This window comes from Harmonia axyridis, chromosome X (genome assembly GCF_914767665.1).
Source record: "Harmonia axyridis chromosome X, icHarAxyr1.1, whole genome shotgun sequence".
NCBI lineage: Eukaryota > Metazoa > Arthropoda > Insecta > Coleoptera > Coccinellidae > Harmonia > Harmonia axyridis.
In genome coordinates, this window is record NC_059508.1 from 7792392 (window position 1) to 7813928 (window position 21537).

General features: G+C 33.2%; 1 protein-coding gene across 4 annotated transcripts in view; it reads left to right on the forward strand.

Moving 5' to 3' along the window:
- The window catches only part of LOC123685875 (ras-specific guanine nucleotide-releasing factor 2-like), a 136532-nt gene extending 127835 nt beyond the window's left edge, over positions 1-8697 (forward strand). For 2 of the 4 annotated variants that reach the window (XM_045625736.1, XM_045625737.1), the window contains exons 12-24: positions 540-658; positions 715-985; positions 1172-1492; positions 1545-1757; positions 1810-2097; positions 2154-2257; positions 2310-2446; positions 2508-2687; positions 3594-3798; positions 3896-3993; positions 4076-4358; positions 6232-6429; positions 6488-8697. In XM_045625736.1, the coding sequence (XP_045481692.1) occupies positions 540-658; positions 715-985; positions 1172-1492; positions 1545-1757; positions 1810-2097; positions 2154-2257; positions 2310-2446; positions 2508-2687; positions 3594-3798; positions 3896-3993; positions 4076-4358; positions 6232-6429; positions 6488-6694 (2624 nt within the window). In that variant the 3' untranslated portion in view covers positions 6695-8697. The other 2 variants (XM_045625738.1, XM_045625739.1) reach the window with 2 other exon arrangements.
- Positions 8698-21537: the final 12840 nt, after the last annotated feature.

Below are 21537 nucleotides of genomic sequence, written 5' to 3' on the forward strand. Positions count from 1 at the left end.
AATGAAGATTATTATTTTGAAATACGGTAAATTAAAATAAAAAATCGACGAGTTTCAGGACTATTTCTTAAAATAGTCTGTTTAGCTAAAAATGAATTTGTTCCATAATTTACGGACACACTGTATAAGAAAAAGTGATCAATGATATTATTTCAATAGAATGTCGTTATTTTGATATCGCATAGACTAAGAGACTCAGCTTTTTTCTAATTCCTCAAATGCCCCATTTGAGCAGAAATTGGACAAAAAAAAGTTTTTGAATGCATCGATTTGATTAATACAAACAAGTCATATTGGTGCACATTCAGTTATAAAACAAAAGTGATTGAAAAAGCAGAAACAATTTTCAAGGATCCATCTTCGGTGAAATTGAAATTGATCGATAGCGCAATCTGTGGAAGAGGAAAACAGGATTTCAAAAAATTCGTGCTACCAAATATCTACTTAATATTTTTTGGTTACCTCATATTGATACACTGCTTCAGATGCGAACCGAACTTTAATTCCTATAATTCCATTGAGTATATCCTTTGTTCCAGCATCCGTATGCTCAGTTTCAAGTCAATCCTCTAGTATGAGTGAAACATCTGGAGCAAATCTACAGAACAGAGACTTCAAAATATTCGTAGAACAAAAAACGGGAAATACTTCTCAACAGGTACGATCTCGAGCGAACATAACAGAATTTTTAAAACCGTTGTTCGATATTTTCAGCTTGTGGTGCATCTTCTGGCGTCGTCGCAACAAGAAAAAGCCGCCTGGATCTCGGACATAAGTCAATGTTTGGACAACGTTCAGTTCAATGACATAATCAGACCAACAGCGTTATCGGACAACTCCTCGATATCGCTGCCTCAGTGTTTGAAAAACGATCCAAAGTTATTCAAAGATGAGGCCGATATTCGTTTCAGCAGAACGCTGAACTCCTGTAAAGTTCCGCAGATAAGATATGCAACTCCTGAAAGGCTCCTGCAGCGCCTAACCGGTAAAAAACCAATTGGAAAATAATGTCTGTCGTGTCTGTCACATCGTTCATTGCTCTCTGTATCATTGTGGATTTCATTTTGTCATTTTTTCAATTGTTATGCATGATAACCTATTCCTGCACAATCTTTGAAGGTACTTTGGCACGATATTGCAGATATTCATTAAACATCAAGATTCCTTTCAGATCTCCGTTTTCTATCCATCGACTTCTTGAATACTTTTCTGTTAACTTACCGCGTTTTCACTGATGGAGTCACCGTTTTGGAGGCTTTGAAGAGAGTGTTCTACAGTAACGAACCAGAACCTCAGGGTTCCGTTATGTCTTTGGAGAAAGACGATCATACTCTACACTTGTTCGACGATCGAAGAAGAAGTAGTGTCTCGCCTAGAAGAACAAGTGGGGCGAGCTCTGTATCCGGTTACGGATCAGAAATGAGCGAGAGGGATAGATCGCTTAGCTACGACTCGCAAGGACACAGACACTGGAGGTCCACCTTGGCTAAATGTAAGTCCAACGCTCATAATGCTTCCACTCCCTCATATTATTTTTCCTCCAGACGAAGAAGAAAAAATTCAAGAAACTCCCACCCAACCAAAAATTACCAGGCAATTAAGTCCAACCAAATCTGCCCAGAAAACGAGTGATAGACTGTCTCCTCCATCGCAAAAAATGGTATCGATAAGAGTGGAGAAATCCAAGGATACCGACACTCGTCATCTCACCATTCCCAGTAAAGTTGCTGCATCCAGTAGCAGTGATACTTTAACAGGTATGAGTGTATATCATCATGTATAACATGAATCTAAAATACCCTTTTTCAGAGGCAACTGTTTTGAGTGCACCTTGTTCTCCTAGCAATCTGAGTTCAGTTACTCTGGTTGCTTCATCGCCGTCAGATTCTAATAATGCCCATGAAGTTGGCGGGAGTGTATCACCTCGGTCACCATCTCAACCGAAAGAACCTCCAATAGTCAAAGAACCGCCACCGGTTGTTAGAGAAAAAGCACCAAAAGGTGATGTTCAGAGGAAAACCTCCGCTGCCAAACATGAAGGACCAGTTGATAAAAGATTGGAACGTTGTATATCTGAAGATTCGGAAGGTGAGCCGAGTGAGTTTTTTGTGTTTCTGGAGAAGCTTCACGGTAATTTTTAAATATTGTTTCAGAAACGCAAGAAGATTTGACTCTATTTTATAGTACGGTGCATAGAGCGTCGACTAGTTCTTCTAGATCTGCAAGTATTTCCACTGCTACCAGTGCAGCCCTACACGTAAGTTCAATAAAAATGCTTATGATTTCAATAAACTTATTTCCCATGCCAGAGCTATTATGGTATAAGGAGGTCAATGCAAGAAGGAGATGCAACATCCACTACTCGTTCAAGCTTTCAACATGAATCCCCACAGAAACCAAGTAAGGCTGGAGTTGTCATCACATCATTCAGACAGTCTAAAAGAAGGTAAATTCAAAGACTGATGTTTGTCTTGATAACCACTTATATTCCTCTTTTCATCTTATAGAAGCAGCACTTCAAGTGCTGCCGCGGCTTTCGCTATAGCAGTTTCTGGATCTAGCAATCCTCGGGATATATCTCCTGGCAAACCGAAAGAACCAGTTCATGATGAATTCGCAGAGAGGGCCCGTTATAAGGAAAATATTATATCAACTGCTTGCACCATGAGAGTTCTCAATGTTTTAAGGTAATATTACACGAATTAATGGAAATAACTTGATTTCTATGAGTTTGTTCTATCATCTTTGACAAAATATGTGAAAAAGTATACAAGATCTTCTTTCACGAATTCCATGACGTAATGTAGAAAATCAATATTTTCCGCGTACCAAACGCCATCTACCTAATAACGGGTCTGTTATCAGAATGGAGTGGAAATAGAAAGAGAAACCATTCCCTAGTGGATATTGAATAACAAAGGGGAGCATTATTGATTTACGGAAACATTTCAAACCCTTAAAGGATTCTGTAAATGAAGTAAACTGGTACTGTGGAAAATAGAGTCGAATTATTGATGATAGGTTGAAGTATCCTTTCTATTATTGATGCGGAATGTCTTTCATCACCGCCGTTTATGAAGAATTCAGTAATGGCGTAGGTATAAAGTTTGTGAAGTTACTTTTCGAAGGTTTCTAACTGACTAGTATGAATTCAGCCGAAATTAGGAAACTGCGAATGTGAAAAATCGATATGAATTCTTGATGTCAACAAAACTCCGAGGTTACAGGATTATTTTCGTCATGTCAGCAGTTCATGAAGATTTCAGTAATAATATATGGTGTTGTGAAGTTTTCTCATAAAGTATTCTAACTAAAACAAAGAATTTGGGTGAAATGAGAGAACTGTAGATGTGTTACATTATTGATGATTACCGAATCCGAGGTAGCAGGTTGACTTTTGTCGTTGACCAGAAGAGATACATCCCATCACAATCGTTCGGGAAGAATTTTCACATATTGTGAGAGTTGCATAAACTTTTCAGGCCATGTTTCCTTTGAAATTTTTCCAATACATACGTATCACTTTACGAAGTGAAATTGTTATTGTTGTATTTCGATAGAAAGTGGTATATTCATGATGGAAAATTTTTAAGGCACTGGATTTCAAAGCATCCCCAGGATTTCGAGAATGATCCTCGATTGAAGACTATGACGATTGAGTTTTTGGACGATATTATATACAGTCCCAATTTACTTCCTGCTGAACACAAATCTGCAGCCCAATTATTGAGACTCTTGAGCAAAGAGGAAGGTGATGGCTCTAAAGTCGATATAAAAAAAATATTAACAGCGCCCTCTGTAAGTATTTCTATTGCCACAGAATCGAATTAATTCTTCTTGTTTGAAAAAAGCATCCATTTTTGTAGTGTCATACTGAAATTTGAATTGTTTTCAGCATCCAACCAAGGAGAGTATCGAAACCCTTTCTGCCCTAGAAATAGCAGAGCAACTGACTTATATAGACCATCAAATATTTATAGCTATTTCAAGCGAGTGAGTTCAGATTTTCAATAACAACGAATTGAAGATTCATTACAAACAAGAAATTTTTTGATTCGCTATTGAAATATTTCAGAGAGTTCCTCGGTCAAGCATGGATGAAAAATGACAAGAGAATTAAAGCTCCTCACATACTGATGATGACAAAAAGATTCAATGATGTATCAAGACTGGTTGCTTCAGAAATTATAAAGAGGAATCTAATAAGTACTAGAGTTATTGCTATAGAGAAATGGGCGGCTGTTGCTGACATATGTAGATGTCTTCATAATTTCAATGGCGTACTGCAGATTTGCTCAGCCTTCACCAACAGTTCAGTTTACAGGCTTAAAAAGACTTGGGATAAAGTATCGAAAACTGTGAGTGATATTTCATCAGTTCTCAAGACTATCATAGCGAAATTTTTCTTTTTTTTACCAATTCAGCAACTCAAAGGTGATGATTCCTTTATGAGCACTTATTCTAGTGTGTCTGGTTTTAGGAAAAAAACCTCAGCTATCTCTCTCAATACTCACTCTCATAATTTATCTTCAATTCATCTACTAATTTTTTTATCTCAATGAAGACGCTAGAGATTCACATTTGAGTCATTACCGGAATCAATAACGATTTTTTTCAATATAAAGAAATTGTGTTTTAGGGTCGTTATTGTTTTTGGGTCAATCAAAGTTTTGGTAGGTTTATTTTGACTTACTTCGTTTTTTATCACACCAATAGATGGGTTGACTATATTGAAAGAATTCTTGCCCTGCTAACTCAAACTTTTTGTCATTATTACAGAAAGAAAACTATTAAGACAGAAAAATTGGAGAATATTACATTACCTCTTGAGCTGAACATACATACATTTCCAAGTATTTGGAGTGATATATACAGATTTTTAATCAATTAATGATGGTGTATTTTGATATAGAGAATTCCTCAATTAATTTCATAAGGTATGGGATCGTATGAGTCAAGTGGTTGATGGTGGAAATCCTTAATCGTAAATTTAGTATACAGGGTAATTTATTGGTAAATGAGAGGAAGCTAAGGGCAGATAGAGGACATTGAGGCAAGTGAGAGTAGCCTATATTTGAAGGATCTCTCTCTCTCTTTATAATTATGATACAGAGTGTTTCATCTATTTTGTCAATTTCGTCAATCACCCATAACATTGAAACAACGATATATATTGTCATGATATTTGGTACGTTTATTCTCTGCAAGAACTACTTCATTCAGACATAGCAACTGCATTTTTTTCAGTTACGGCCTAGGAAAAATTGATAAATAAGATTCAACTCAAAAAAACACCCTGTACATCCAAATTTCTTGAATTTGATAGGATATTCGATTAAAGGACAAAAAAATTTTCGAATTTTCTCTGCGATTCTAATATTCAATTAATCTAGTAGTGATAGGAAAAGTTCAGAAGTTAGAGTTAGCCGATGAAATTGCTCAACTAGTGTTTATGTGGATATTGCGAAATCAAAGAATTTCATACAGATGAAGCACGAATCAACAGAGATGGTGTAAATAATTTTAAAAAATCACATGTCTGTGTCTAACCAAATCCTTTTGTTTTCATTCAATGTATTCAATTTATCAATTTTTCCTAAGTCAGACCTGAAAAATAAATTCAGGTGCTTTGTCAGTATGAAGTAGTTGTTGTAGATAATAAACGTACCAAATAACATGAAATATATAGGGAGGTTTGAAAGTTATGGGTAATTGAAGAAATTGACAAAATCAATAAAAAACTATATATTGATTATAAAGAGAGAGATGTTCATTTTGATATTTATAATGCCAGTAATTCAGACATGTGATTGCAAATGAGAAGTGCATTTAATCTCAAGTCTCAAGTTGAAAAAATAGGCCGTTTTTGGTAAATGGTAGGTATCATTCAATATTAATTTGTATATGTATGTGAACTTATTATACCATATTGAATTTTCACTTTGACTGAAACCTAGCTCCATTTATAACACATTTGCACATTCCTGTATCGTCGCTTAGCAAAAGAAAAATTTGTCTGAGAAAAATATGAAAACGTCTGTTCCAAATTCTCGCTCTTTGTATTGTTCCGAGAAGCTTCGATAAAATTGTCAATTTTCAATATTGATGCAATATGAACGACTAAAGTCTTGTCTTTGTCTGTCTTTGAACCAGGGCTTGAAATGAGAAGCATTTGAACCTAGTCCTAATCCCGCTTCACAAAAAAACTCGTAATGAATTATTCATTTTCAGACCAAACAGACGATTGACAAACTACAGAATATAGTTTCATCTGATGGCAGATTCAGATCACTGAGAGATGCCCTACATAGATGCGACCCTCCTTGCATCCCTTACCTTGGAATGTATCTCACAGACCTTTCCTTCATTGAGGAGGGAACTCCAAATTTCACAGCCGAGAACCTACTCAATTTCTCTAAAATGAGAATGGTGAAATACCGATTAGTTATCAAGATTAATATAATTTTTCTAATATTCTCATTTTCAGATTGCTCATGTCATAAGAGAAATAAGACACTTCCAATTAACATCTTACAAGATCGAGTTGATTAGAAAAGTAACAAATTATCTGTTGGACACTTCATTGCTGATGGACGATGAGGAATTATATAGCATATCACTGGAGATTGAACCAAGAACATCTAGACTGACTTCTTCAGGTCTGCATCATCAGTTGTCGTTGTCAAAATGTTAAACTCAAAATAGTTGGAGTAAATCTAATAGTATATTTGTATATATGTTTTGGAAGATTATCTGTGTTAGACTTGAGTTTCATATTTTAAGAGTTATTTGAGACTGACTACTAGATTTACTCTATGATTTCAGATTGATCTCAATGATGCAATTAGCGTGAACCCCAAATTATTTTTATAAGATTATTTAGTTGTTTAGAGGAGTAATTTAGACGGAGAGTCAGATATTGCTCAGATCGTTTGTGAGATCCAAGAGAATTGAAGTAATTAAAGTAAAAAATCATTCATTTGCCATAGAGAGAAGTTTAGTTCAAGCATTCCTTAAAGTACGTGAAAACTTTCAAAGATATAATGTATCTTGCAGCCATTCAATATTGATAAGATTTCATTGAATAAATTCTGGCCATGGAAAAGTGACAATCGGATTTTCCCGGGATCTGCTTGATTTGGATTTAATCTCCAAAAACTGATTAGGGCAATCGATTTATTCTAATGAAAAAATGACAATTGAAGAATATAATATATGATATTCAAGACATTGCAATCATAATCTGAAATTTTCTGGAGATAATGTTTCACAATTCCTGACATTTTCAATTCTTCCTTTGTGCACTAATGTTTTCATAGATTTTGGCACATAATTTGAATGAAATTAATGCACGAACAATCTTTCAACCTACAGGGTGTCCAAACGAGAGACTTTATTAATATTTCAGGTCTTATATATGTATATAATATATATGTGAATTTTATGATAATCAAGTACCTCGAGTCACTAGAATGACATTATATTTACTGTTAGATGATATTAGATTAATTGCAGATATACCAAATAGTATTTTGAATAGAATTTAAAACATTTTTCTATACACTGCACGGGAATACGTCATGTTTCAATGTGATATGAATTGTTTTACTGATGTGAAAGTACCTGATTATAAATGTGAAACGTGAAGGTATCGCTTGAGGCACAACCTAGAGGATATTCAAATCGTGAATATAAATGCTGATAATGCTCCAAAATTCTCCGATTCTTATTGGAGAATTGGATGAATACATCATACGATAGAGAGATCCTAATTCTTCTGTTTGCCAAAAAACTGCGGAGTAGCAAATAATTGTTGAACTTAGAGAATATTTATCGATTGTTTAAATGTTGTTGATGATTGAAATTTTAGTCGGATTTCTAGATTGCCAATAGCTAGCTGTCAAGGATATGTTTTCATTGTGCTTTTTCAGACTATTTTTTCATAATCTCATCTATATATTCTTTCTTAAGAATATCTCTTTTCCCAACTTCAATAATGCTGATACTCATTCTTCGAATGCTTTGACGGCCGAAATACTCTAAAAAGCAAGTAACTATAAAATATGGCCGCGAAAGCCTCAATCTATTGATTCTTCAATAATTTATTATCTTTTATAATTTCTCATCTTTTATAATTTCTCAGAAAGAGAAAAGAGAGACTTGACTTGAATTTGTGACATATTATACTGACTGATTGGCATATGGTGGAGAGAATGAAAGATGAATATCAAAATACAATTTAAGATTGATCTACGAATGTCTTCGAAGGTTGTAAAACTAGTTGTATAAGGAACTGTTATTTCCCAAAATCTGTCCTGAAATTATTTTAATACATTTTCTATCAGAATGAAAGATAATTATGCTATTTTGTGATTATTATTAATGTCTATTATTATCTATCTATATATCTATCTGTCTATTATTATTATTCATATATCATGAAAAATCGAGTAGAATAAATAACATATCAGTGATTGCCGATATGAATTGCATATCATTATTTTGATAACTATTCATGTCAATGAATTTGAAATGAGTTGGCTATTTAATTGAATGTTCTTACTATGATATTCACTCTCTATTTATTCTACAATATATTTATTCTGATATTTAAACATGAAGGAAATCCAAAGATATAAAAAATTAGTTTTTATAGATAATAATTATATTTCTCCACGTATTAATGTTCAGATCTAATGTTAATTGAGATTAAAGTTTTGATAAAACGCATACCAATTTTTGTTCCTGAACCTCAAAAGATGTAATGTTCCTTCATTTGGAAAGCAGAAAGTAGGCTTATGTTAAACCTCGAAGAGAATAGGAAAGATGGAATTGAGAAGTTGAGGAATATGGAAATCTTAATGTCTCCATTCAGACTATCATTATATTACTCACCACACTTCTGAGATAATTTAGATAAAACAGGATTATAGGTATTCAGATGTTGAAAAAAGGATGGATCCATATTCATTAGACAGCGAAGAAATCTTTATAAATTGACTTTTCTGTATAAATATTAAAATAAAATTTCAATTGTTATGTATTTTTCGCAACGAACCCTGCATTCGAGGTGAGTACCTAGGTCTCTGAGGAAAAATTAAATTCATAAATTGTCTAGGAAAAATAGTATTTCGAACAATGTTATGAAATATTAGATTATGTAATATGCTTTTCCAGAACCAACCAGGATTCGAATAGTTGAAAAAAGTTGGCAATTGTTGAAAATTCTCTCTTGTCATTGTTGGCGAAAGGTTGCTTTATACACAAAATAAATTAAAGTGTCACCTATCATTAATTTGTAACCAACGTTCATTAGGAGTTTTTCGATTTCTACAATTCATAAAAATATCGAACGAAAAATGCATTCAGTGTGTTGAAGGAGTGAAAATATGAAATATCACATACCTAATTATGCTCTATCAATACTTCAATGCATATCTGGCTAATAAAAAAAATAACAAATCCTATTTGAAACCACTGGTTCTTGCTGAATTTCTGATAAGTCTTCAAAGTTCTCAAAACTCAAATTAAAACTTCGAGGCAATCATGGCTACTGCTGAAGTCGATTGCTGAGAATATACACTTTCAAAACTTATCAGATGATTGTAGAAAGTATTATAACAAAATTATAAATTTTAAGGGCTAATCGATAGTTAACGTTGAATGAATTAATGAGTTCATCAGCTTGTGCTATCATATCAGAGATGGCGTGAAAACTAAAAAAAAATTCTATACTAGTGAAGGATGTGCCGAGATAGAGCGGTTAAGATTTTTTGGAATTTTAATGAACAACAGTTGTTCTAAACAAATATAAAACCATCTAGAGTTCCAAGTTTCATATTCAATCGCAAAATGATACTTAATATTTGATAATAATGCATACAAACCATATTTTCCATGATATCTGAGAGTGATATATTACATATTTTTTATAAGAAAAACCAAAAATTCATGTCATTGCTCAGCAAGGAAGTCCCTAATACGTTATTCAATTGTTCTTATGAAAATGAAATGCCTCCACCCATGTTGGTACAAACTTCAGATATGAGAAGTAGATGAATTTTTTGTTTTAAAAAACCGATTTATAATAAAAAACTTGATTTGAATGTTTCTTCGTTTTTTGAATTGCATAAGTAGTAGGTATTTTGGTTGCAATTCATCCTTCACAAAATGTCAATGTTCTGGTTGTTATTAATAAATAATACCAAGTATGTGCTATCGTTGTATTTCAAATAGAATGACACGCAATTTCCACTGACAATATACAGGGGATGCCATTTGTAATTGAAAAGTGAAGAGTAGGGACCACAGGGTTGTTAAATGTACGAACCTTTTTTATACATCATTGGGAAGGTATTTTGATGTTATACAAAGCAATTTTTATATTATTTTGTAAAATAAGCTAGATATTGCCTGTATACGATAATTTGGGACACCCAGTATTTAAAATAATCACTAGAATGTTAATTTCGAATTCATTTATGTTTTTACAGGAATGAAGGAATGACGAACGCTTAAATATTTCACACGACAAATCAAAGGTCTTTTTGTCGAATATTCAATATTTTTTATTATTGTCCACATTTATTTTTAATCCAGTGAAAAAGCCCATCGTAGGATAGTGTGAAATTTTGATTTGGGACTTGTGATTGCTTTTGTCTATATTTTTGAATGTATTTCGTGTATTTCATTAATTTATATGCTTTTTTGCCTGAGAACCATTATGAAATGAATTCTCAATCCTTGAATTCATTTCAGCTATTATTTCGCTATCGTTTTGTGAACAAAATTTGTAACGTGAATTCTAAAAACGAAGAAAATGGTTAAAAATGGAGCTGTTCTAGTCCTACATCGAGACACTTCTGCAACTTGATCTGTAAAAATGAAATGAATTTAATGAATGCAAGGAGCTGCCATTGAAATTTTTTTTGTATGTATAAATTGAATTGATCTTCAAAATATTTCATTTCGTGTGAAGGAACGCTATAAGGCATTACTTCCAATAGATGATAACATAAATATGGAGGAAATTTATACTGTGTATTTATAGTTTTCGGTTGGAACAGAATTGAATTTATAATGTTATCGCCTAACCAGTTGCGTTTTATATAGCCTTTCAGCAGTTTCACACGATAATCTATCGTAGAAATAAATCTAACCAGAAACGAGCCATTAATAAGGCTCACATGAAAGTATTGAGTTGATTCGGAAGTTGGAAATTCATTGAATATTGGCTCTATTGTTCAGCTCACGTATAAACAATTCATCAGAACAATTTGATACAAATAAAATATTGGATAATTGCAAATAGATATCATTTGTTGATAATATTTGTTTGAATCATGGGGATTCATTAGAATATATCATAGATTATACAACTCATGTTCTGGTGATCCCATAGATCATATGAGATCATTTCCATAGTAACATTCTTAGACGTTCGCCAAAAAATAAGAGTCAAGCTCAGTGAAATGTCATTGAATTATCAAAATGCAGTGCTTTGGTTAGAGTTATTGAAATTATTCGTTATATAATCGTAACGAATACCACTCGAGAATAGACAATATATTTCGATTATACGAACCTCTCCACTTCACGTAATTCGCGAAATACAACTCGAGCTGCGCTTTCGTGAATCGGTGTTTAATCGAATATTGTCTACGCTCTCGTGATATTATAACTGACTATAGAATTACAGGAGGGAGCATAACGTCCCGAAATTGATGAACATAAAGGTATCAGAATATGGCCGATTCATCGTTTTCGGTTGGAAGTAGCGTAGTAGGATAATAATTTCATTCATTCACAAATAATACATTTTGGTGAAAATTAATAATTTCATTAGAAAATGTAGCTGAAAGCTAGTACATTAGACTTAATTTAATATGTTCAATTACATATCATATTTATTTATGACACAGATTAATAACTTTCGTTAAGGAATTGAATGATTACAAAAATTTTCAGCAATTATGTACGATAATGGAATAATGAATAAAATTAGTTGATATAGGTTTATTCAAACTTCACGTATACGATTCTATATAAAAATATTTTTTATTAACAAATTACAAACTGAGCAATTACAATCATCCATAATAAGTATGTACTGAGCAGTGACGGCTCGTGCCCTCGAGATGTGGGTCGGCCACACTCCGGAAAATTACGAACGTATATATCAAATTTATTAAAATTCATTAGTTCCAAAAAATGAAGTGATGAAATGTCTTCAAACCTTATTTCAATTTGAGTTATAATTAAATCCAGAATTTCACAAAAAAGCCGTTTCATTGAGGAATTATCCGTGAGCTGAATTTCGGAATCTATTTTACGTTTTCGACGTCTAGCACTCGGTGGCATTACTTCTGGGAGTTTTTCTACTTCTGAATATAAGCGAATGAAATACTCATCTTCTGTGCGAAATTTTTTCAGAGTCGATAATAAAGAAGTGATTCTGGCGTTGCAATAAGTTATATCTGATAACTTATGCTGGATTATAGAAAAAACAGGATCTGTGTATGTAAAATCAAATTAAAAGAGTGGAGAATGAACAAAAATTCGAAATCATTCAACATTTTCCTCAGACCGGTAGCTTCACGTATTGTAATATCATCCCATTCATCTAAATTGTCGCTGATATGATCAAAAACTTCAATTAATTCTTCTCTCTTATCGAATATTGTTTTTACAGTGCGAGATTTGAAATTCCAATGAGTTTCCGAGCTAGAGGGTAATCTTTTTTTGCAAATTTCGTCTAGAATATTAGTGCGTTTACTTGATTTAGTGAAAAACGACGAAAATCCTGAAAGATTCGAAAAAAACACGCTACACTCATTGATTTTCTTGGTCGAATCTTGTAACACTAAATTCAATTTATGTGCATAACAGTGCGTGAATAGTGCTTGAGAAGCAATTGTTTTTATTCGCGCTTGTAACCCATTAATTTCCCCCGTCATCACAGCTGCCCCGTCATATGTTTGACCTACTAATTTAGTCGCTAAATTGAAATCTTTAAAATTGTCCAACAAGGTATTGAAAATATCATTCGCGGTTCGACCTTTACTAACATCGAAAAAACCCCAAAATCGTTCGGATATTTTACCTTCTCGAACGAAGCGGAAAATTACTGACATCTGACAAAAACATTTAACATCCGTTGTTTCGTCTATTTCCCAAGAAAAGCACGCAGAATTATTTATTTCCTCGCGAATTTTCTCCCTCGAAATTACAGAACTTTTGAAATCAGGATGTTTTCGAAGTTAGGAATATATTAATTATATTTTCATGATCAGAAAATCAATACCTAACTACTATCGAACGGCATAAATAAGTTCTTTTCTGATTGAGACGTAATATCCCATAATTAACCATTCATTTGAATATATTAATTATATTTTCATGATCTGAAAATCAATAGCTACTATCGAACGGCATAAATGAGTTCTTTTCTGATTGAGACATAATGTCTCATAATTTAATAAAAATATAAATAAATACATAAATTAACCATTCATTTAATTATCAAATATTTGAAATAAACTGTGAAAAGTTGCTGCTTGACGCTCTGCAATACGATAACCGGCCAGCCGACACTGTGTATTGGGAAGCGACCTTACATCGAGTTGTTGTGCCGTTCTATTGAGTGGTCGTATTCTGGGCGTATGTCGTAGTATCTTTTCCTTTACGTAGCGCTCTCGGTAGCGCTGGTTCCGCCATCGGCTCTTGGCCGACCTAACGTGATGAGATGCTTTCAGTGACATTCCAGGGGTTGCAATTGTATAATTGTAACATTTGTGTTACATTTCAGACCTAATGTTACGGTGTTACGTACAATTCTGGAATAACCTGTTTGGGGTGATGTTACGAAAAGTAACCATTTACGATTGTGGTTTGTTACAATTTATGAAAGGGAATAACAACGCTGGATGCTTTGGAAATCGAATATTAGGTGGGTCCGAAAGAAAATATTAGCCGGTATGAGCTATATTTTTCTGTTCTGAGTGGAAATATTCATTACCGAGGGAATTTGGATATCGAAATCGATAACTCCGATTGAGTTTGAATGAATTGAATATCTAGAATTATTTTCTATTTCCCGATAATTTTTGGGTCGGCCCGGCCGACCCTGCCGACCCTGACGAGCCGTCACTGGTACTGAGTATTTTGATTTGATGTACAAATTCGGCTGATATAATGAGTAAATTCTGTGACTCAGAAGCTAACTATTGAATATGTAATTTCGCTATTTTTGTTAGATGTGTATTTTTTTTATGGTTAAGTTTTTTACGTGACCAACTCATAGATTTAAAGGTTATCATAATTATTTTTGTTTTGCCACATATAAAAACTCTATCAAGGTCAGTGAACTTCATAATAATATGTATTCCACTTATTGAACAAAAAAAAGTTTATCGAATGAACTTTCATTTGGAATAACTAGAATTTATATTTTGAAGTTCACTGACCCTCAAATAAAATAAAGTTTTATACATATTTCTCACTTTTTTAGCATTTCTACACATATAATTATTTCTGGTGGTCAAATAAATATTACACATAAATTTGATCAATAAAGCTATGTGGCTCTCTGAAAGGCTCAAGTCATGAGAAGTCATTTCATGAAAGATAGTCTAACCAATGGAGAATTTCAGCATTTTTAGACATAATTCTTTTCTCCTAACTTTTTTGTTCCATTTTCTGCTCTCAAGAACATTTCCTTTTTTTGGCAGATTTCAGCCATTGAAGTTCGATCAAAACAATCACCAGCAAAATGACGAGAGCATAAATAACTTTGAATTTTAGGAACAAATTCAGGGCTCAGGCTCATTTATAAAATAAATCCATGCTACTCTTCTCCATTCATCTTTTGGGAATCTTGACCAAAAAAAATTGAAATCGTCAAAATAAAATACTTTTACCCTAATCATTGATAATTATTTTTCCTTTAATATCCTATAATCGAGGTAATGCCAACATTTCTTTTCGGCATGTAGCGAATAGCTAGTCATGTGATAAGAATGAAGAAATAATAAACATGATACGCCTATGCGTACCACGTATATTGTTGGTTAACCTCAATATTTTGTTATTGTGAAATATTTAATATTTCTGTATTTTATACTCAATTTACATAATGAAACATTAAAAACACTTACCTGTGAAATGTTACACCATCCCGTGTTTGTTTTTTAATCCGGGTACAGCCAAAAGATGCACAACTATTTTGAATGATGAGCTCTTTTAACATATCCTGAATTAATTGTTCGCCAAAATATTGAAATAGTCAAAGTAATCGTTCAACTTTATTCTTCTTCACACTTAAAATAATTGAAAATTCTTTTACACGTGTATTTTAACACATTGAATTAGATATATATCTCTTTTAACCTCAAAGTTTGTTTACAACTTAGATAGCACGAAACACTAATGTTTACTGAGAATTCCTAAGTAAGGAATCACGAAAGGTAGGTATATAATGGCGGATTTCCATTCACCAGTTGTAATAAAGGAATATCGCCTTATGCTACTTCCTGGTATTCTATGTTCAAAGAAATATTTTATAGATTTACCTGAATATTCACAGTTATTTGTCATTCTAACACAAGGGCGTAGATCTTTTTTTTTTGAGGGGGGGTGTTCTCGAAACTTTTTTTTTTACGATAACGTTAACTCAAATCTGTAATGTGAGAAGAAGAAGTTTGATAACAAAGTTTTAACCAAATTACTCGAATTATTTTTTTTTATTACCAATTCGGTTGTTCATACCATATACTAGGTGTTCCACAATTAGAGTTACGGAGGAAAATGACAGATTCCTTGGATAATTTCAAGAATAATAAGACGCATGAATATAAATCCGCAAACTCTTTGTTTTCGAGATACAGGGTGTTTCCAGTGTGTCGTACTTTTTAGTGATGCTTATATCAGTTTATCAAATCTTTATTAATCAGCTTAGTACTCATCTTGAAAGCGATAATAAACTCATAAACCGTGAAAGGGTCCGACTTTTTATTGCCGTGTGGATTTCGAAGAAAAGTAAATTTGGTTATTTTATGGGAAAAATTTTCGTTCTTCGTCTTTGCGAGAATTCGCAAATTTATTATTTGGAAATCTTGGGGGGGTAGGGGTTAATTACCCCCAGTACCCCCTTCATTTCTACGCCCTTGTTCTGATATTCTTAAAAGCATAGTCGTCCTTGGTAACATGCTTTGGAACTCCGTGTCCTCAGCTATCAAGGACGTTCATTTCAGTATTATTGTCTATTCAGAGCAAAATCACCAATATCTGCTTGACAATATCTTCAGCTTCTTTTCGTTCAATTTTTTTATGTGTATTTCCTAAATGTTTCCAGCCCGACGATCTGTCTATCGATTCAACCTGATGGTGTAATTCTGAAATACACATCGCACGATATGATTCAATGGATCTACTGAACCTGAAAACTGCGATCTAACAATCGTAAATATGACAGCTAGGGTGCAATGGACTAAATTACATTCAATTCAGGTCGTCATATACCGAAATGTCACTCAATAGAAAATAAAGACTTGCTGCTGGAATTAATCTAAAAATGTAGTAAACTACAGGGTGTCATACATTCAAACCAATTGCCGCTAGACAATAAGTATTTTTGATAATATTGTTAATTTAACTAATAAAGAATGTTACGCGTTACTTGATGAGCACACAAAAAACTATTGTATTTTTGTCCACCCTGTACCAATTGGAATCAACATGTGATACATTTTTGGAATCAGCTCAGCTAGAGTAATCGGAAAATTGAGACAAAATGAAGGTGTTCCATTTAAAAAAAATGACGGTGACGTCATTATTCGAAAGAAATTCACCCTGTATATTAGATTAATATTTCAAATTACGGTTAATTGAAATAAAAAATTGACATGTTTCAGGATTATTTCTTAAAATGGTCTGTTAAGCTAAAAATGAATTTGTTCCATACTTTACGGACACAGTGTATATAACCACAAAATAAAACGTTTTGTATTCCATGTATTGGTTTTCCAGGCCTTCTCATCTATCAATAAATATGAATTACAATTAATAGCTCGGTATAAAAAAGGGAATTAATATTCAGCACCAGCGAAATGGTGATTTATTTTCAACGACTTCAATTGAATTAAATCAGCAGTTAGAGGCTGGAATGAATAATTTATTTTGGTTATCTGCGTGATTTCATTTCCGCCACTATAGAGTTTTATTATAATCCAATAAACCTTTATCGTACCACTTAGGACTGAATTCATATGAATTGATATATAAAATAATAAACAGCCGGAACTTCGTTAATGGGATAAACAGATTGGATAATCGATAGGGCCTTTTAAAAGGCCAGGTTCATAATTTCTATCGTTTCCTATAAGAGGGTTAGTACATAGATGTACAATTTTGCTTCCGCCGTTTTTTTTTCCGGAATTCGAGGCTTTATTGTAAAATACTAGTTAAACATTTAGGATCCAAAGGGACTGACTGGCTCTGGAGTATTCGGAACTGAAACTAAATGCTCAATATACCTAGGCCACTGTCAAAAGAAAGATGTGTAGAAATTAACAAAGCAAGAAACTATCGGATATATGACATAATAATAATAAAAATAATAAGTTTATTCATCCTTTAAAACACCATACAAAAGGTATATAGGATAAGTCAACAAAAAAAATATATATAAATCCTCTGAGACAAATAAATGTATAGGATAAGTCCTCCACATAAAAAAAAAATTAATCACTATAACATCATTGAGGAAATCATTATCTGTAAAATAACAGCTATTCAATAATAACTTTTTGACAATTTTCTTGAACTTACTAAAAACAAGAGATCTAATATTGTGAGGCAAATGGTTATACAGTTTAACACATTGATACATAGGAGACATTTCTAACTTTGTTGTTCTGTGCTTGGGAACATACAATGTTCTCTCACTTCTGGTTCCGTAGTTATGAAAACTAGACAACTGTATGATTTTTTTCTCATTTTCCTTCACATATAGTAGACATACGTAAAATACGTTTTTGTATTATGAAAGCCCTTCCAACATCCGAAGAGTTTCCCCACAGTAGAATATTATACGACAGGTGGCTATAGACCATGCTATAATAGATATTTATTAGTGATTCTAAAGAAAGTAGGGTTTTCACCCTATTTATGGCAAAATAAGAACTGTACAGTTTTTTGCAAACAGAATCAAAGTGCATATCCCATTTTAAATTATTATCAAGGTGAATGCCAAGAAATTTAGTACCACTCTTAGATAGAATAGCACTATCCAAATGGCGAATCACCAGCTCATGTTCACTATGCATAATTGTGAAATGGATACATTCGGTCTTATCGATATTGATCATTAAATTATTCTTATGACACCATTTCACAAAGCTCTGTAGCAGAAGCTCACAGACAGGCTGGAGTTCCTCGTATGTTGGGGCCGAAACTACTACCGAAGAATCATCAGCTAATAGACTCAACAAGAACCCTCTCATCGAAGAAGAAAAGCGTCTACACGTTAGCAAATCCAAGAAAAACTCTTGAATTTACAGGGAGATCATTGATGAAGAGCAAAAATAAAAGAGGCCCAAGGACGGATCCTTGTGGCACTCCCATATTAAGATCGTGCATGATCCTTTCTGCTTTTGGGATCATCGTGATAAACCCATTTTTCGTCTTCAGTCACAATGTGATGCAAAAATTCTTTCCGTCTTTGCCTTGCGAGCAGCTATTCACAAGCAAACAAATGCTGTTCAACATCTCTCTGCTTCAACTAGTATCTCATCCAATTTCCTTGTTTCTGTATAATTCCCATGACTTTCAGGCGTTTTGAAAGGGCTTGTTGCGTCACTCCCAATGATCCTGTCAATTCTTGTTGCGTTTGACTCGAGTCTTGATCAAGTAATTTTTCCAATTCTGCATCTTCGAAAACCTTTTTTCTTCCACCGCCATGCTAGTCTTCGACGTCAAAATCACTGTTCTTGAAGCGTTGAAACCACGTTCGGCACGTTCCTTCACTAAAAACGGCCTGACTATGAGTATTTGAGAGTATTCGATGAGCCTCAGCTACACATTTCTTCATATTGAAGCAGAAAGTTGAAACCTCCCGCAAATGACTGAGTTTGGCTTGTAAGCTGAGAAGTTTAATCGAGAATAACTTCATGATGCAGACACAAAACGAGTAATATTTCGATGGCGTTATGTTAACAAATACCTGAGCTTATTGTATGAGATCTGAGATCTATTTATTTCGATTACCACTTACTGCTATAGCCATCTATTGCAAAATGGCGGAAGCAATGTTGTACACCTGATAATTTTCCAATAATTGATATAAACCTGTATAGACCCTGTACATTCAAACCTATAACGCGAGCAGAATTCTTCATCAAACACTCACGAAATGCTTCTTGTATTTATCGACTGAAAACCACTTTAGTTTCCTGAAGAGCCACCCGAACTTTTTGTTCATTAACCTAGTTCATTATTCTCCTTTACTCGTAAAACACATGTTTTTCAGGTAGTTCTATCGAAAAAAAATCGCAGAAAATTGCTTCGTACTCCTCAAAAACCAAATGAATAGGATCCTTTAGGTTAGCATTCATGTCAGATGTTCCGTGAAATAAAAGACTTTGAAGTGACAACTTCTTCTCACCTTTCAATCAGGGAAGTTTTCACCACTAATCAGCTGTAATGAGTCAGACAAATTTAGTTGCCTCGTTTGATGAACTATTTTGTTAGCTACAGAAGGATGGAAATTAAGTGTTATTTTATTATGCGTTTTTGTTCTATTCTGATAAGTAGTCCTGCTTATTTCAGACTATTATTTCCTCTGTCGTCGAACATCCAAAGATATGAAAAAATTATATAATAAAAAAAAATATGAAATGTATATTTGAATAAATATCGAAATGAAAGTCTTTTGACGAATTCCAAACAAATTATTAATTCCTGGAAAACAATGAGCCCTATATTATCGAAGCAATGTATGTATTCAATTTCCTAGATCTCCGAATAGATCGAATGTTGAAACACAAATCGTCTCAAACGATGATGCTCAATTCATATATTCGCCTGTTAAAAATCGAAAAATTTTATAGTTGTGGTCAATGTGGCAATCCTTCTCCCTAATCAAACTCCAAAGATTCTGTGTTATGTGCAGAGAGATGAAATAATTTAATGTGAGTTCTTATTTCAATAAACGAGAATTGAATTGACATTTCGATAATCATATTTCTCCACAATGAAGACCTCCATTCTTAATGTTTCTTAAAAGTATGCTATAGAAATATTCGTGTCGACATGAAACCTCTTAGTTATCCTCAACAGGTTCCTTTAGGACTATATTATCCTTAAATAGTACTTTTGTCATTGTATGTTCATATAATATGATTCATTTCAGTTCCAAGTTCATTGTTATTCCAACTCACTTGCTTCTAAAAGCAGCAGTTTTCTTACTGATTCTAGATAATACCTTTCGCAAACATGAAAAGCAGCTATATTTGTACCATCTGTATGGAAATCAGTGAATAATGTTCGTCGCTTACGTATAAATAGAATTTACTAGCGGCATAATTATAAAACCACATGCCATAATTTGAATATTTATTGTTTGTCAGATTTTAAAATCCAGCATGACGAATTTCGTATAAACAATTATTTAGTTCATATACTGAAATAACTGCACCAGTATTTTTGCACGTTATCGATCCAATAAATCAAGGATAACAAAATTCAATTGCTCATGTATTCATAATAGGTGGAATTTTATTGGTTGTGTATGGTATGAATTTGTAACGTGTTCAGGGAGACGTATCAATAATATTCTTCGAATTTTATTCATGTTTATGAGTATCCTTTCTTTTTGAGCGCTCGTTACCTGAACAAAAACATTTATTCTTTAGTCACATGTATGTGTTTTTTTAATTTTGAGTGAGGAATGCTTGATGTCGAATTCATTGTCGAAATCTGTGAATACTAGGGATTCACGGCTTTGCTTGATATTCAAGCTACTTGGCTCAAGTTCAAATTCAACAAACTTGAGCTTGACTTGAAATCAACTCAACTTTATGTCAAGTAGTAGTTTTTCAAGGTCAATTCAAGTATTTATTTATTAAGTACTTGACTTAACAATGAATAACTACTATTTTACTTGAACTGGAGTTAATATCAAGTCAGGCTCAAGCTACTTGAGCTTGAACCAAGTAAATTGAATATGAAGCCAAGCCGTGAATCCCTAGTAAACACGATAGCTCTTGAACGGAACATCCTACTATCTTAAAATTTTTAAGGTAGGTTCGAAAACTCAAATGCGTAGTTTATCAATGGGAAAAATCCTACTAGGGGTTCCGTTAATATGGCCATTCCAAATTTTGTTCATTGGATTGAAAATTTGTGTTTTGATATAAAATCGGTATCACTTAGTATTTTGTCGTTTTTTTCATTTTACAAGCTCACCTAAATTGATATTCACCATAATGGACTAGTTTAGTGATGTTGATAATACTATATTTGACACGATAGAATTAAAAT